The sequence below is a fragment of the Tiliqua scincoides genome, chromosome 2, assembly GCF_035046505.1.
Source record: "Tiliqua scincoides isolate rTilSci1 chromosome 2, rTilSci1.hap2, whole genome shotgun sequence".
Classification (NCBI taxonomy): domain Eukaryota; kingdom Metazoa; phylum Chordata; class Lepidosauria; order Squamata; family Scincidae; genus Tiliqua; species Tiliqua scincoides.
This window is the reverse complement of record NC_089822.1, coordinates 113,584,698-113,600,075: the sequence shown is the minus strand read 5'-3', so window position 1 is coordinate 113,600,075 and position 15,378 is coordinate 113,584,698. Positions and strand designations below refer to the sequence as shown.

The following is a 15,378-nucleotide window of genomic DNA, read 5'->3' as shown; positions in this document are numbered from 1 at the left end:
TAACTCTCAGAGTTCACACCTGGTAGGTAAGTCCTTCAAAAGTTAAAACATCAGCTGAAAGTACAAATGCTTCCCTGAGAGAATGCAAGCTCTACTTTATTAAAAATTTTCAAGCTCTTTAGAGTTTCAGGACAATAAAGTGTCCTTCCATCAGGTACCCCAAATGTGGACTCCTAGGTAGAGGTATTTGTAAACAGTGTTACTTATCTTACTCAGAAGCAAGCCCATTGTGTTCATTTTAAGCCTTGGGGCTATAATCTTATTTTACTCACCACCTCTACTCATAGGGCTGCCAGACCTCAAGGCTTTGAAGTTTTACAGTGCAAGCCCATGAACGTTTAGTTTACTCATAGCTGAACTGCGTTCAAGGGGGCTTACTCCCAGGAATGCTGAGCAGGGCTGCAGTCTTGCTTTGCAATCCTATGCACCCTTTCCTGGGAGTAAGCCCCATTGAACACAGTGGAACTTACTTCTGAGTAGACATGCCTGGGATTGTGCCCTTCCTTGCCCTTTCTAGGCGGGGGGGGCATGAGGCGCGGCAGCAGAAAGACTTGATGAGAGTGTTTTCCCTACTAGCTTTTAATACTACTACTAGTACCTACTACTAGAAGTAGCTACTACACCACTGCTGGCTGGCAGGGAGGGGTAGCAAAGCCTTCACCGACATGCCTGGCTACCCCCTGAATGCGGGCTGGCCGCCTGGCTCTCCCTCCCCCTCCGCTTAGACCAGGCCCCGCCGTCCGCCCCTGGCTGCCAGGAAGCGACGAGAGCTGTGCACGGTTCTCGCGCGAGCGGGGCCTGCGCTCCGCCCGGACTACTTTCGGATGCGTGGCTTCTGTTGGGGCGGAAGCGCCGCTGGGGCCCGACGTCACCACCGCGCGCCGGGAGTCGCTTTCCTCAGGGCGCGCGTGCGGTGTTTGCAGCTGGTGGGCTGCGGCGGGGCGATGATGCGGCTGGGAGTTCCTTGGCTGAGTCGGGGAGCTGTCCCGCGCGTGAGTGTGGGGGGAGGGAGTCTGTGGGAGGGTGGGTGAGTGTGAGTGGGGGGGAGGGACGCGGAGAAGGAGGGGGAGTGCTTGAGACTCAGGTGGAGGGAGGTATGCTTTGGAAGAGTTGGAGGGCTGGGAGGGAAGAAGGGGCTCCTGGTTCAGTCTACATCCTGTGGCAAGGAGTTCCACAGGCTCATTACACTCTGGGTCAGCAATGTAGAACAAGCAGAGACAGCTGCACAGATTTGAGTTCCTTTGTATGAATGCAGTATATTGAAGGTCATCTCTGTCTTCAGAGGTCTTACTCCATCTCTGTTTTACTTTCCACTGAAGCTTTTGAACTCCTTGTCAAGCCAGCCAGGCCATCCGCTCAGCTCTGGTGTTGCAGCTCGGGTAGATGCAGCTTCGCTAACAGGTAGGACCCCTTTAAAGACAGCCAAACCTTACACTCTCCGGAGGCTATGTTGGGTTTGTCTTCCAATGCGGTAGCAAGTGTCTGCTTCACACAATGACAAAAATGAAAGAAGAGGACACCTTTGCTGAATGGGAACCCACCTGTTCCTTGCTAATTCAATCCCTGTGAAGATATTACTGAAGCGTTTAGGACAGGGGTGCTCAAACCCCGGCCCTGGGGCGACTTGCGGCCCTCAGGGAGCCCCCAGTCTTCAATGATCCTCTGGCCCTCCAGAGATTTGCTGGAGCCCACACTGGCCTGACGCAACTGCTCTCAGCGTGAGGGTGACTTTTTGATCTCTTGCATGAGCTGTGGGATGAGGGCTCCCTCCACTACTTGCTGTTTCACATCTGTGATGCAGTAGCGGCAGCAAAGGAAAGGCCAGCCTTGCTTTGTGCAAGGCCTTTTATAGGCCTTGAGCTATTTCAAGACCTTCATTCATTCATATAAGTTCATTTTTAATATATACATTTATGTAAACATATGTAAATTTATTCAAATTTTAAATGTAAATTAATTCTTTTTTCCCAGCCCCCGACACAATGATGATGAGGTATGATGTGGCCCTCCTGCCAAAAACTTTGGACACCCCTGGTTTAGGAGAACACATGGTTGGGGGGGGGGCTGTGAGACTGCACTGCCAAGCCCTGCGCTTCCTCTTGTTCACTGAGTGCAGCTTTTATTTGTAGCAACAAATATATGCATGGAGAGTTTGTCCCCATGATTCTGAACAGCCCAACATCCCTAATCGCATGGAGGATCTCTCCCTGAGCACAGTGTTTGGTATTGCAGACAAATACTGTAAGGGTGGGAAGTACAAGGAGTACTGTAGAGGTGTAGGACTACAGGGTGAGATGAAGGTGGAGTTTCCTGTGTGCTCCTGCCACCCCAAGCCTATGCTATATGCAATAATAACTTGAAGTAGCAACCAAACAGGGCTCCAGTGTCCCTAGTTCCTGGCTCTCTGCTTCTGTGGAAGGAGTATAAAACTGTCTGAGTGGGAATGGTGTGGAGGAGGACATTCCTTCCACTAAGAATATCTCCTTACAAATGCTTAAGACAAAATTTCAGGTACCTGACTGCTTAGAAATTTAATGATGGTATTTAGGATGTAAAATACATTTTTTTTCCAGTTCAGTAACGTATGAAAAAAAATGATGCTTGCACCTAGTTATTTCAAACTGTGTTCCCAGTCTTACTTTTGAATGTTTTATTGCAGTCAAATGGGGCTTTTATAAAAATGCCCCAATACAGCTTTGTAAATAGTGGCTTGTCTGTGATACAAGCAAACATTCCTTTCTTGGCTCTTAAGAATGTAAATGGGCTATATTAGTAACTTAATGCATTTATTTACCAGTTTTAAAAGTGGTCCATTGGTATATGGCAGGTGAGAGATGCTATATCACATCTGCAATATTGATTGCCCTATGTCTTTTTCTCTTGCTTTCTTTTAGAAACATGTCCTAATGTGCTCTCCAGTGACCCCATCCTTCGGAAATGCAGTGTCACCATCCCTAAACACCTCACCCCTGTGCAGGCATGGGTGGAGTCCTTGAAGCAATACGATGCCAGACATGTGGGCTTGGCAGACCTCCATCCAGACATATTTGCAGTAATGCCCCGGTAGGGACTCAAGTTGCCTTCCTGATTCTAGCTCTTATTGTTGTCATGAAAAATGGAAGTTACAACTTAGGAAACACCTCTGTAGATTCATTTTACAGTCATTTCTGTGTTTTCAGACATCTCTGCAACGTGTAAGTGATCTGTGAGGACATTGCAGATCTTTAGAAATGATGCTGCACATCAAGGAGAGATGGTGAAAGGGGACAGCAAAGTTGTGATAGAAAAGAGGCTTTGGTTAAAATGGGCAAGGTGTGATATAAGCGAGCTCCAAAGATCCTAACATTATAGCAAGTGTTCCTGCAAGAAGGACCTGTCTGTAGTTGTCCATATGTGTCTTAGAAATTGGATGCCTTGGAATATGACTTTGATTTACTTGTGTTGGCAGATGTGTAGGTTTCTCATTTAGTTCTTACTTACAAAGTACTTACTTTGTTTGAGAGTCAACATCAACAAAACAGAGTTTCGGGTGACACTTGAAATCTGCCATCCTCCTTACGATTGCAGACTGCAGGTTGCAATTGCAGGTGATTGCCCAATCCTATCCAATTTTCCAGTGCCAGTGCAACTGTGCCAATGGGGCATGCACTGCATCTTGTGGTGGGGCAGCAGTCACAGAGGCCTCCTTAGTGTATGGGAACACTTGTTCCCTTACCTTGGGGCTGCATTGTGGCTGCACCGGTGCTGGAAAATTGGACAGGATTGAGTCCTAAGATACATGGCTTCTTCCTCCAGCCTTCCATGGCCTCTCCCTCCAGCTGTACCTCCTCCTCTTGATAAAAGGAAGGTTGTCACCACTGGTGTAATAATCTTATACTTAAATTTCAAACTGTGTTAACAATGTCTTTCTTGTCTTGGCAGTGGTTGTTGTCTATTTCCAGTCTCTTGCTAATTACTGCTTTTCATAGGTGTATGTGTACTTATTTTTCCCCAGCATTGATATCCTTCATGCAGTGGCTATCTGGCAGAAGAACTTCAAGAGAATTGTGAGTGTTAGATTGTGGGTTGGACTATATTGCCCTGATGGAGCAGATGGGGGGATGGGGGGTGGGTCTGGACTTGCCTGGTTGGAGAGGCAAATGACAGGCCTTTGGACTAGGCCTGGGTTTCCCAACATTTGTCTTCTGCCATACCACGTCACATGGTCCACCTATTCGAAGTACTACTGGAAGTAACTGGTGATGACATCATCACTAGTTACTTCTGGGATGGGAGGCCAGATGTGATACAACAAAACCAGTAAGAGTTTCAGGGTGGATGGGAGGGCTTTTTCAAGCACAGAAAAGCATGATTTGGAGCCTCCTACCACTGTTTGTTGTATCACATTCCTGGTTTCATTGCTGGGCGGTAGGTGTCCAGGGGTCCAGCGAATATCACCAGACACCGCCTCAAGTAATACTGGTGATACCCATACCACTGGTTGAGAAACACTGGGCTAGACTATTGAAGAGCATAGAAGCTCCTCGTGGTTTCAAAGCAAATGTTATTGTGCAAGCTGAGCATCTGCTCATTTTTCTCCAAAGAAGGAACAAGTTTAAAAAAAGAAGTAACATTTCTGTGCCATGGTAATCCATATTCAACATTAAGCAAAACCGAATTATTGCATTTGCAGATGGAGCAAATATACTAACCCTCATGGCTGTGGAGATATGGGGGTGGGCTATAGCTTTTTTACTATATATTTTATAAAGCCTCCGTTCATATTTTCCTGCCCATGCTCACCAATTCTCCATATCTTGCAAAAATAAAAAGTCATTCCTATTTTATTAGAAAAATCATGGTCCAGTCCTATTTGGGTCTTGTGCTGATGGAACATGTGCTTGTCAGTGCAAGGCCTGGGCTACTCTTACGGCAGCCACTGCAATGGAGTTCAGGCAGGGGCTGCTAGCGCAAACAGCTGGTGGCCCCAGGCACACATTAATTAATTTCCAAACCCCCTCTAGGGCACGTAGGTTGTCCAGGGGGGAGGATTGGGGCAGGGATCAGGCCAGGCCAAGGGGGGATATTGGCTGTAGTTGCAGCACCAATATCCTATGCCCCTGGCCTGGGTTCTATATGCCTCACTAGACCCACTCAGATTTATACCAGTAAAGAGCTGGTGCAGATCTGTCTAGGCTGGTGCAAATCTGTCTAGGCTGTGGAATTTGTGCATATTTGCTTAATTCTGGCTGGAGGAATTCCATTGCCTTAATAGATTTTGTGAGAAAATAGGGAGCACATTCATTTGTTCGTTCATTCATTCATTTCTACCCTGCCTTTCCTCTCCTGAAAGCAGTGCCCAAATTCCTAGAGTTAAAAATAAATAAAAATATAATGTACAATAGAAAATATAAAACTATAATAGAAAAAAGGGGAATACAGTGGGGGGGATGGAGGAAGGCAAAAAATCTTCAAGGAATCGCTATAGAGACACAGGAAGCAGACATCCCAAAAGCAAAACAAAGTTTTAAGCCCTTGCCGAAATGCCATGAGGGAAGGGGTAGATCTTAATTCCCCCAGTAGGGAGTTCCATAACTGTGGTGCCACTACTGAGGAGGCTTGCCCCCATGCTGCCATCTCCCTAACTTGGGAGAAAGGCAGCACTTGCAGGAAAGCCTCCTCAGATGACCTAAGGGGGCGGGCTGGAATATATGGGAGAGGGCGGTGCCTCAGATAACCTGGCACCGAACCATGAAGGGCTTTAAAGGTCAAAACCAGCACTTTGAATTGGGCCTGGAAATGAATGGACAGCCAGTGCAGTCGCCGAAGCAGTGATTCGACAGAATCAAACCACCTAGCTCCAGTATTTATTAAATATATATTATACTATATTTATATAAATAAAAATTATATAATATACAATTAATAATACAAATCTGCTTATAGGGTTGGAAGGATTTAAACTGAGTGCTTTGAATTATCTGATTAATTTTTGCTTGGTGTCAGTGCTCTGGCCATGTTTCCTAACCTCATAAGAACAGCCCTACTGAATCAGGCCATAGGCCCATCTAGTCCAGCTTCCTTTATCTCACAGCGGCCCACCAAATGCCCCAAGGAGCACACCAGATAACAAGAGACCTGCATCCTGGTGCCCTCCCTTGCATCTGGCATTCTGACATAGCCCATTTCTAAAATCAGGAGGTTGCACATACCCGTTATGGCTTGTAACCCGTAATGGATTTTTCCTCCAGAAACTTGTCCAATCCCTTTTTAAAGGTGTCCAGGCCAGATGCCATCACCACATCCTGTGGCATGGAGTTCCACAGACCAACCATGCTGAGTAAAGAAATATTTTCTTTTGTCTGTCCTAACCCGCCCAACACTCAATTTTAGTGGATGTCCCCTGGTTCTGGTGTTATGTGAAAGTGTAAAGAGCATCGCTCTATCCACTTTATCCTTCCCATGCATAATTTTGTATGTCTCAATTATGTCCCCCCTCAGGCGCCTCTTTTCTAGACTGAAGAGGCCCAAACGCTATAGCCTTTCCTCATAAGGAAGGTGCCCCAGCCCAGCAATCATCTTAGTCGCTCTCTTTTGCACCTTTTCCATTTCCACTATATCCTTTTTGAGATGTGGTGACCAGAACTGGACACAATACTTCAGGTGTGGCCTTACCATCGATTTGTACAATGGCATTATAATAACTATAATAATAATTATAACCTCACTTACTTTCCAGAGTTATGCCAAAACAAAGACACGTGCAGAGGTGCGTGGTGGTGGCAGGAAGCCCTGGGCACAGAAGGGCAGTGGTCGGGCCCGGCATGGCAGTATTCGGTCACCTCTGTGGCGTGGCGGTGAGTGACCCTCTCTCAGTTTTTCCTGCTTCTGGTAATAATATGTTTAAATTCTTGAAGCCTTGAGGGGAATAATGGCTGTTCCCCCTTTGTGGCAGAGATCTCTGCCTTGCCCTTTTTACCCGCAGACCTCAGACACTTTCCTGCTGCTCATGTCCGGCCAAGATAACATGTCTGTCTCAGCTGACATCCTTTTTGACCAATCTGGCCCTCCTTCCTTTGTTCCTTCTAGGTGGTGTGGCCCATGGCCCCCGTGGCCCCACCAGCTACTACTACATGCTCCCCATGAAAATGCGTGTCCTGGGCCTCAAGGTGGCGCTGACAACCAAACTGGCACAGGTATCATAGCCACGTTTCACTATGAATGCAAAGAATTCCTTCCGTTGTATCTCAGGGGAGTGTTCAGTCTTTGTTGATTGTTGCAATGTGCTTTTGGGCGTTTACAGTGCTTCACGTACTTTGCCGCAACAGTTAATTTCAACAACTCTGTACATTAGGCTGGAATTGTTATCTCTGTATTGCAGATGGGGACCTGAGACTGAGAAAGGGTGGCCTTCCTAAGGATGTGTAGGAAGTCTGTGGTCAAGAAATTGTTTGAACTGGCGGCTGCCTGGATCACATCCTCTTCTTGTAGCCACACCATCTACTCAGTTCTTAGCGTTCTTTCTTGCCCAGTGTTCTGTCTTACTCTTGTGTGACCAAGAAATAAAGCATAGGATGGAGCACAGGGTTAATTCTTACTAACTGAGGTTAGCAGGGCAGAGACTAAGTTTAACACCCCTCCAGCAGTATTCCTGAGTTTAGCCATTTACTTTCTCTTGTGTAAGTACATGGTTGCCATTCATTTATGGGTACTTGCTTCTAAGAGCCCTTTTGAGCAGGTACATTTTCATGGTAATAAATCCATATAGTCTGCACTAGCAGGGCTTTGCATTAGTACTTGAGTTTTAAGGGGCAATGTAGGGATGCCCATAATGAAATCTATACATCCCCCCCAATGCTTCCCTTCCCTAATGTTAACTAATTCCTCCAGAGCTTTCTAAAGACAGTAGCAAAGGGGGCTATCACTGTAGGTGTTTGGGGAGGGGGGCTTTAACTCCTTTGTAATTCAAGCACTGCTGTGTCGTTGGGAACAAAATTGGGTGGGCAAAATTAGCCTTCCAACTCAGACATTGAGTAGCCTATCTTTTGCTTGCAGGAATTTCCCCACCCCCTGTTTTTTAAATGAAATTTACAAGTTCTTCTTTGACATACTCTCCACCCACCATAATTGTGTCTAAAGCAGTTCATAGGTCTATTGTCCATTCATGAATCACTGGACAAAATTCCTGGAGGAATTCCTACAGCATCTTCAAAGTCCCAAGGAAACTTGGGGAGCCTGAAAGGGTCTCTGTAGAGCAGGGGTGTCCAAAGTTTTTGGCAAGAGGGCCACATCATTTCTCTGACACTGTGTCGGGGGCCGAATTAATTTACATTTCAAATTTGAATAAATTTACATAAATGAATATATTAAAGATGAACTTATATGAATGAATGAAGCTCTTGCAATAGCTCAAGGCCTATAAAAGGCCTTGCACAAAGCAAGGCCAGCCTTTCCTTTGCTGCTGCTGCAGCATCACAGACGTGAAACAACAAGCAGTGGAGGGAGCCCTCATTCCATAGCTCACTCGAGAGGCCAAACAGTTGCCCTCAGGCTGAGAGCAGTTGTGTTGGGCCAGTGTGGGCTCCAACAAATCTCCGGATGGCCAGAGGCTCATTGGAGACTAGGGGCTCCCTGAGGGCCGCATAGAGAGGCCTTGAGGGCCACAAGTGGCCCCAGGGCCGGGGTTTGGGCACCCCTGCTCTAGAGTGAATGAACAAGTTACAAAATGACAAATGAGGTTCAGTAAGTGTAAAGTGATGCACATTCTCTCCCCCCCCCCCCCCGAAAAAGCACTAACTCCATAAGTACATGAATGGGATTCAGCCTGGCTGGGATTTACAGGAACCCCAGGCTTGCAGCCAATTACTTCCTGACACGTCATCTCAGCATGCAGCAGCTGTGAAAAGAGCAGATTCCATGTTAGAGACATGTTAGAGGGATTGAAAACCGAAGAGCCCTTATGCCATTTAAGTCTGTGGGGTGTGGGTACGGTTTAGTCATTCCATGGGGAAGGTACAGAAAGGGGCAACCAAAATCAGGAGTGGACCAGGGGTAGGCGTTGACCAAGGGTCCACCCAGCTAGGTTGACCTGAGCCAACCCAACTTCTGATCCTCTCAGTACTGGTACTGGTGATAATGTTCATTGTGCCAGCAGGGGTGAATTTTGATTCCTGCACCATTTTCAGTTGAATAGGTGAAGTAGGGCTTTTCAGTAGGGCTATTTTCAGTAGGGCTAGGAAAGGAGATGACTTGCGGCTGGATGAGGGCTCTTTGTGTGACCCTAGCAGCTGTTCTGGCACAGTAAGCCTTAGGCTAGATTTCTGGTTCTTGAACTGCGGCCTAAGATCCTCCAGTGGTCACTGGTGCCCTTCCAGATAGTCTCCCAATCGATGATGAAAATTGAGAAAATGCTAAAGAGCTGGAAGCTTCTTTGTAGTCACTGCCAAAAAGGCATTTGATTTTCAGTTTGGTTATAATAGTAGAACTGAGAAGTGGCATGCCTCTCTCAGCTGACGAAGAAGACACTTTTCAGAGGAACCCCCAACTGCGTGCATTGTTCTCCCTTGTGTGTGTATAGTTTGATTGGACACATGGGAGACATGCAGCAAGTGAGCTTTAATTCTGATTTCATAATTCCATTAAAATTTCTGTTTTCCTCTGTAGGACAATCTACATGTTGTAGACTCGCTAGAGATACCAACCTCTGATCCCCAGTATCTGATGGACCTGGCCCGCTACAGGCACTGGGGGGCCTCAGTGTTGCTTGTGGATGTGTAAGTTTGCTTCACGGTCTGAGGATGCATGCAGGGGCTTAATCGTGAATCAGAACCCCTTGGCAGGATGTTGGAATTTCAGGGAAAGATTGCTCTTGGCATGCCTTGTTCTGACAGGAGCAGAATTTCCATTGAATTGGGAGTGTTGAGTCACAGTTGCGGGTTTCAAAACCAGTCCTGGGATTTCTCAGTAGCTTGCAGAAAGAGAAGGTTGGCGGCATCCAACAAATATCCCTGAAAGACTACTACTGCTGATCTTCCCTAACATTTCACAGCTGTATTGAGAATGTTGGCATGCTCTGTTCACAGAGGGTGGCACGAGGTCCAGTAGGCCTGAGTAGTGCCACCCTCCTCAACTTGCTGATTGCTCTGTGTATGTCTTAGAATGTTCAGTAGTGCACAGAACTTTTGTGGCAGACAAGTTAGTTCAGAAAGTGCTCCTTCAAAGTACGTCTGAAAACCGCTGGCCTCCATGAGACGCAAAACTTCTGATTAGCAGAAGAGGGTTTTTTTGTTTCTGTGTACAAGAGAAATTAGCTTCGGCCATATGCCTCAAAATAAACTGGGGGTATCTGCTGTGGGCCAAGCCTCTCTTGAAGCGCACCAGATTTTATCTTCTTTGCATCAGGACAATTTCTATACAAAATTGCACGATTTTTAACTGTGTGCTGAATGACTTAATCCGAACAATGTCCCTCTCTGAGATGCCATTAACCCATTTTTGCCCAGCCCACAGGTGTACACGTTTGGTTCCTGTTGTGTATATGCAACCTTGGGCAGAAATTAATTCTAAACCCCTCAAAGTTGATTTAGAACAGGGTGTCCAAACATTTTGGCAGGAGGGCCACATCATCTCTCTGACACTGTGTTGGGAGCTGGGGAAAAAGAATTACATTTCAAATTTGAGTAAATTTACATAAATGAATATATTAGAGATGGAATTTATATGAATGAATGAAGGTCTTGCAGTAGCTCAAGGCATGTAAAAGGGCTTGCACAAAGCAAGGCCAGCCTTTCGTTCACTGCCACTGCTGCATCACAGATGCGAAACAGTAAGTAGTGGAGGGAGCCCTCATCCCACAGCTCAGGTGAGAGGTTGAACAGTCGTCCTCATGCTGAGAGCAGTTGAGTCCAGCCAGCACAGGCTCCAGCAAGTCTCTGGAGGGCCAGAGGCTCATTTGAGACTGGGGGCTCCCCAAGGGCCTGATTGGGAGCCCCCAAGGGCCACGAGTGGCCCCAGGGCTGGGGTTTGGGCACCCCTGATTTAGAAGACTTGTTTTTGTACATGTGTGTGAAAAAACCGTCCACTGGAATGTTTGGAAATTTGGCAGCTTTTGAAGAGCAAATCACTCATGGACTCTTGCTTGGTAGCTAGTGTTGGACACAGGGAAAACCAATGTATAAATTGTATAAAAATCAGTAAATTAATAGAGGAAACATGGCATGGTTTTTGGAACGCTACTGTCACTGTTCTCAAGTGGGGACAGGGGAGAGTTGGACAGATGGGAGGGACGGGAATATAAGGAGTCGCTAGTATGCATACTAGCCAAGTGGGTAGTATTTTGTGTCCAGGAGATCTTAGTTTTGTGCCTGTGAAAAAACCTGTATTTTTTTATTGTATGTATTTTCTCTTCTCTGGCTTTCAGCAGTGAGATACCCGAGAACATCAAATCTGCTGCAGATGGTCTTAAAACCATCACAGCAATGCCAGTCATAGGTAAGTAGGGTCAATAAGTAACAGAGATTTTGTCAGTCACTGGGTGTGGTCTGAGGACAACATGGTAAGAAGCACACTGCTGAAGATACACAGGTCTAGTGCCTGGGTGGGAGACTGCCTGTGAACTTTATGAGTTTGATAATGGAGTAAAGGCCATTATCAATATTATAAATAAAATAAAATGCAGCATGCACTTCTCCTTCTGGCTTCCCTGCATGTCCACACTCAGGTGCGAAGTTTAAATAGTCACTGACAAGCCTTGCCCCTCTTAAGAGCTGCATTGTGCTTGCCATTTTGGCAAGCAAGATTTCCCAAAGGGCACGATGGCTGTATTTTATTCATTCATTCATACACACCCTGCTTTTCCTCTGCTAGAGCAGATGCCCAAGGCGGCTTACAATTTTAGACTTTAACAAAAACTAATACAAACGCCACAATATAAACAACAATAAATAAAAACAAAAAAGGCATACAGAGAGCAGACAGATGTCACATCACACACTCACAAACTAAATAGAAGCATTGTGAGCCCTTGCTGAAAAGCCATGAGAAAGGGGGTAGTTCTTAGTTCCCCTGGTAGGGAATTCCATAGTTGTGGTTCAGAGAGGGCTTGCCCCTGTACTGCCACCCCTCTCACTTTTTCATTTTTATTGTTTTATGTAAATCTTGTCAACTGCCTTGAGGACCCCTGATTGTGGAGAAAGGTCAAATAGAAAGTCTTTTATAAACGAGTGATGCACTATGAAGGGCACTACAAAGTTATTTATTTTTCATGTTTATAAAATGCCCTTCCCCCAAGGGAGTCAGAGAGGTGAAAATGACTCCTTCCCATCTTTTTAGCCTCACAACCACCCCATGAAATAGGCTGGTCTGGGAGAACAGTGACTAGTCCATGGTCACCCACTAAGCTGCATGGCTTGCTTATGAATCAACTGCAGTTTGGATTATGTACTGAAGCAGCTCTGAGGGAGTTCAGCAGAGGCCTCTTCAAATTATTATTATTATTATTAACAACAGTATTTATATACCGCTTTTCAACTAAAAGTTCACAAAGTGGTTTACAGAGAAAAATCAAATAACTAAATGGCTCCCTGTCCCAAAAGGGCTCACAATCTAAAAAGATGCAAAAGAATACCAGCAACTAGAACAGACAGTGCTGGGCTGAGGTGGGCCAGTTACTCTCCCCCTGCTAAAAAAAGGAGCACCCACTTGAAAAAGTGCATCTTACCCAATTAGCAGGGGTTATATCCCCCTATATTTCAGTATTCACACAAAGACCACCAACACCATGACTTGTAACATTTTAGTTTCTATTTTCAAATTAGCGCGTACATACGTCTTTTACAGAAGATGCTTTGAATAGTTTTCCTAATGGTTGGTTGTAGTGTTTTGATTATTGATTATTACTTATTGTGTTTGTAAACCACTTGGAGCTTCCTTCTCTGGAATTGGAAAGGTAGGGTATTAAATCTTTGAAACAAACCAAACAATCTGAGAAACTCAGAATACACTTGTTTTAAACTGCTAAAATCCTACCCAGTTTGCCAATTATTTTTCTCCCAGTTTCCTGACCAATTCTGAATTTGGGGCTTAAAATCAAAATTGTCAAATTCACTTCATTGGATTTCAAAATCCACTGTTTTGCAATCCAGTATAACACAAGTCATACAAAATCTCAGCAACGTTATGCTCTGCTTCCTAAACTTGAGTAGCTTTTCATCTTACTTTGTTGAGAGGTGTCCAGTCTGAGCCTGGGCCACAAGACTGCATCATATATCTTAACATGGTGCCGAGGGCTGGATGTAGCCCATGGGCTGGCATTTGGAGACCTCTGGTCTGAGCCATGGGCAACAGCAGGAGGTGGAAGTTTTTTGCATCCCATGTATTGCATTGGAATGGAAGTTGTGCTGCTTTACCCAGTAGCAGCAGGAAGAGGAGGTAGGGAGGTGTCAGGGTAGTGGGATTTCAGCTTGTTTTTATGTTCAGGTGGCACCTGAGGACCAAATGCTTCTGCAGGAGGCCAGGTTAGGCCCAGGGGTGTCCATCTTCCAGTTTCCTAAATATACTTTTTGTAGCGATGTAGGAAGATTGGTTCCCGCTCTTTTAGCCTTCCTTGCAATCCTTGACATCAGGCCATACTGCTTAGGGTCCCAACAGATCATGGAAAGGAAAGAGGCATGTTTGGTCCCTTTATCTTGGGGTACAACCTAACTATGTGCCTTGTTTTTCCCCTCCCTGCAGGTCTCAATGTGCACAGCATGCTGAAGTATGAGACACTTGTGCTTACCTTGGATGCCATCTCCTTCCTGGAAGAAAAGCTGCTGTGGCATGACTTGCGATACAGCCCGCTGTACCCTTTCCGGTTGCCCTACAGTGACTTTCCATAGCCTTGAGTCATAAATGGACTGTGCAGCTGTGAGCCAAATGTTACTTCAAGTTCCATGGGCTTTGAGAAGTATACTTAAAAAAAAAAAGGATGTTAAAACCAACTTACCTGCCCAAATAGTCACCTGCCATTGAGTGCAGCTGCTCTTCCTGAAAAAGTGGTTTCAATTAGAAATGGTGGGTGTTGCTGTGAGACGAAGATTATTTTTTGTTCTGCTTTTGGTATTTTGCTCTTTTAAATGAGCCAAACAGGCAAGGAAAAAGGGGGAATCAAGGCATAATGAAGTATTTATATCATAGAAGAAGACTCTTGTTTGATCAGACCAAGAGCCCATCTTGTCTAGCTTCTTGTTTCTCATAGTAGCCAGACAGCTGCCTGTAGGGAGCCCATAAGTATTGCATGAAAGTAACATCCGTTCCAGCAGATGAAATTCAAGGGGCTGCTGCCTCTCTGCACGGAGGTTTCATCCCTAAGTGTGATGGCTGATAACTTCAGAAGAGTCCAGCTAATTTCAGGCCAAGGGTCTTTCTAGGCATTCATTCTGTCACCAGCAGTGTGTAGCCAGATACTTACAGGAAACTCACTAGAAGAGTATGAAGGTGATACTCTTTCCCAAGAGAAGAGGGAAATTACACTTCCCCAGCTTTGCAGTTTTGAGAACCAGGACATGCAGGAGCCTTGCAATGGGAGCAGTAAAATGGATGCTTAGATCACTTACCTTGGTTGCTGCTTTGAATAAAATTGGATCCTGTGCAACAATTTAGTAATAGCAGTGCACTGGGGTGCAAAACAGAAGTGTCTAATCAGATGATATTGTGGTTTCTAGGCCTCTCTTGTGTATGAAGGATGGGGAGAAGAATTTTTCCTTTTGCTTTCTTCTCTCAACCTGTTCTGTGTCTTCATCAACTTCTTGGCTTCCCCAGAAACATCCCCAGAGCTAAAACATCTTCAAACGTTGGGGAGTAAAACTATTAATGTTTTGGATGCCCCTTGGGGCAAAAAGGCACGATATAAATAAATAATCAGGAAGACAAGAGTATCCTTTATAATTCCTATGAAACTTTCTGGCTTATTATGGCATGAGCCAACTGTCCTTGCATGAGCTGTTACCTGCAGTGGACTGAAGGGTGAGTAGGTATACATTCATGTGTGCGGTGTAGGGAATGAATGCAGAACTTCTGGAGGACCTGTCCACTCACTCCTAGCCCTGTTTAAGTTCTGTCTAGCTTTGGGCAGAGCTCCCTTTCTCAGCCCAAAGCTAAACTAGCCATGTTGTGAGAATAAAGTGGGATAAACACGCCCATGCTACCTAAGGCACTCCCTGGAACACTGATTTTCAAACACTGGTTTGGGGAAACTGTTGATTCCTTGCCAGCTGTGGGTTTTTAAAAAACGTACAGCTGCCTGGAACAAAAAATAAAGCATGTAGTCGTGAAGAAAACAATGTTCGGTATGTACAGGAATAACTTGGCAGGAATGCAAGAACCAATGTAGTTACTGAAAAACAATTGGAAACCTATCGT

At 45.4% G+C, this 15,378-nt stretch overlaps 1 protein-coding gene across 1 annotated transcript; it reads left to right on the top strand.

Annotated features, from left to right (window-relative positions):
• Positions 1 to 889: 889 nt before the first annotated feature.
• Positions 890 to 14,147, top strand: MRPL4 (mitochondrial ribosomal protein L4). The gene is made up of 9 exons (XM_066617037.1): positions 890 to 992; positions 1,320 to 1,401; positions 2,895 to 3,063; positions 3,995 to 4,046; positions 6,719 to 6,836; positions 7,069 to 7,175; positions 9,643 to 9,752; positions 11,399 to 11,469; positions 13,711 to 14,147. The coding sequence occupies exons 1-9, from the start codon at positions 945 to 947 to the stop codon at positions 13,854 to 13,856; spliced, it is 903 nt and encodes a 300-aa protein (XP_066473134.1). The 5' UTR covers positions 890 to 944; the 3' UTR covers positions 13,857 to 14,147.
• The last annotated feature ends 1,231 nt before the right edge of the window (positions 14,148 to 15,378 follow it).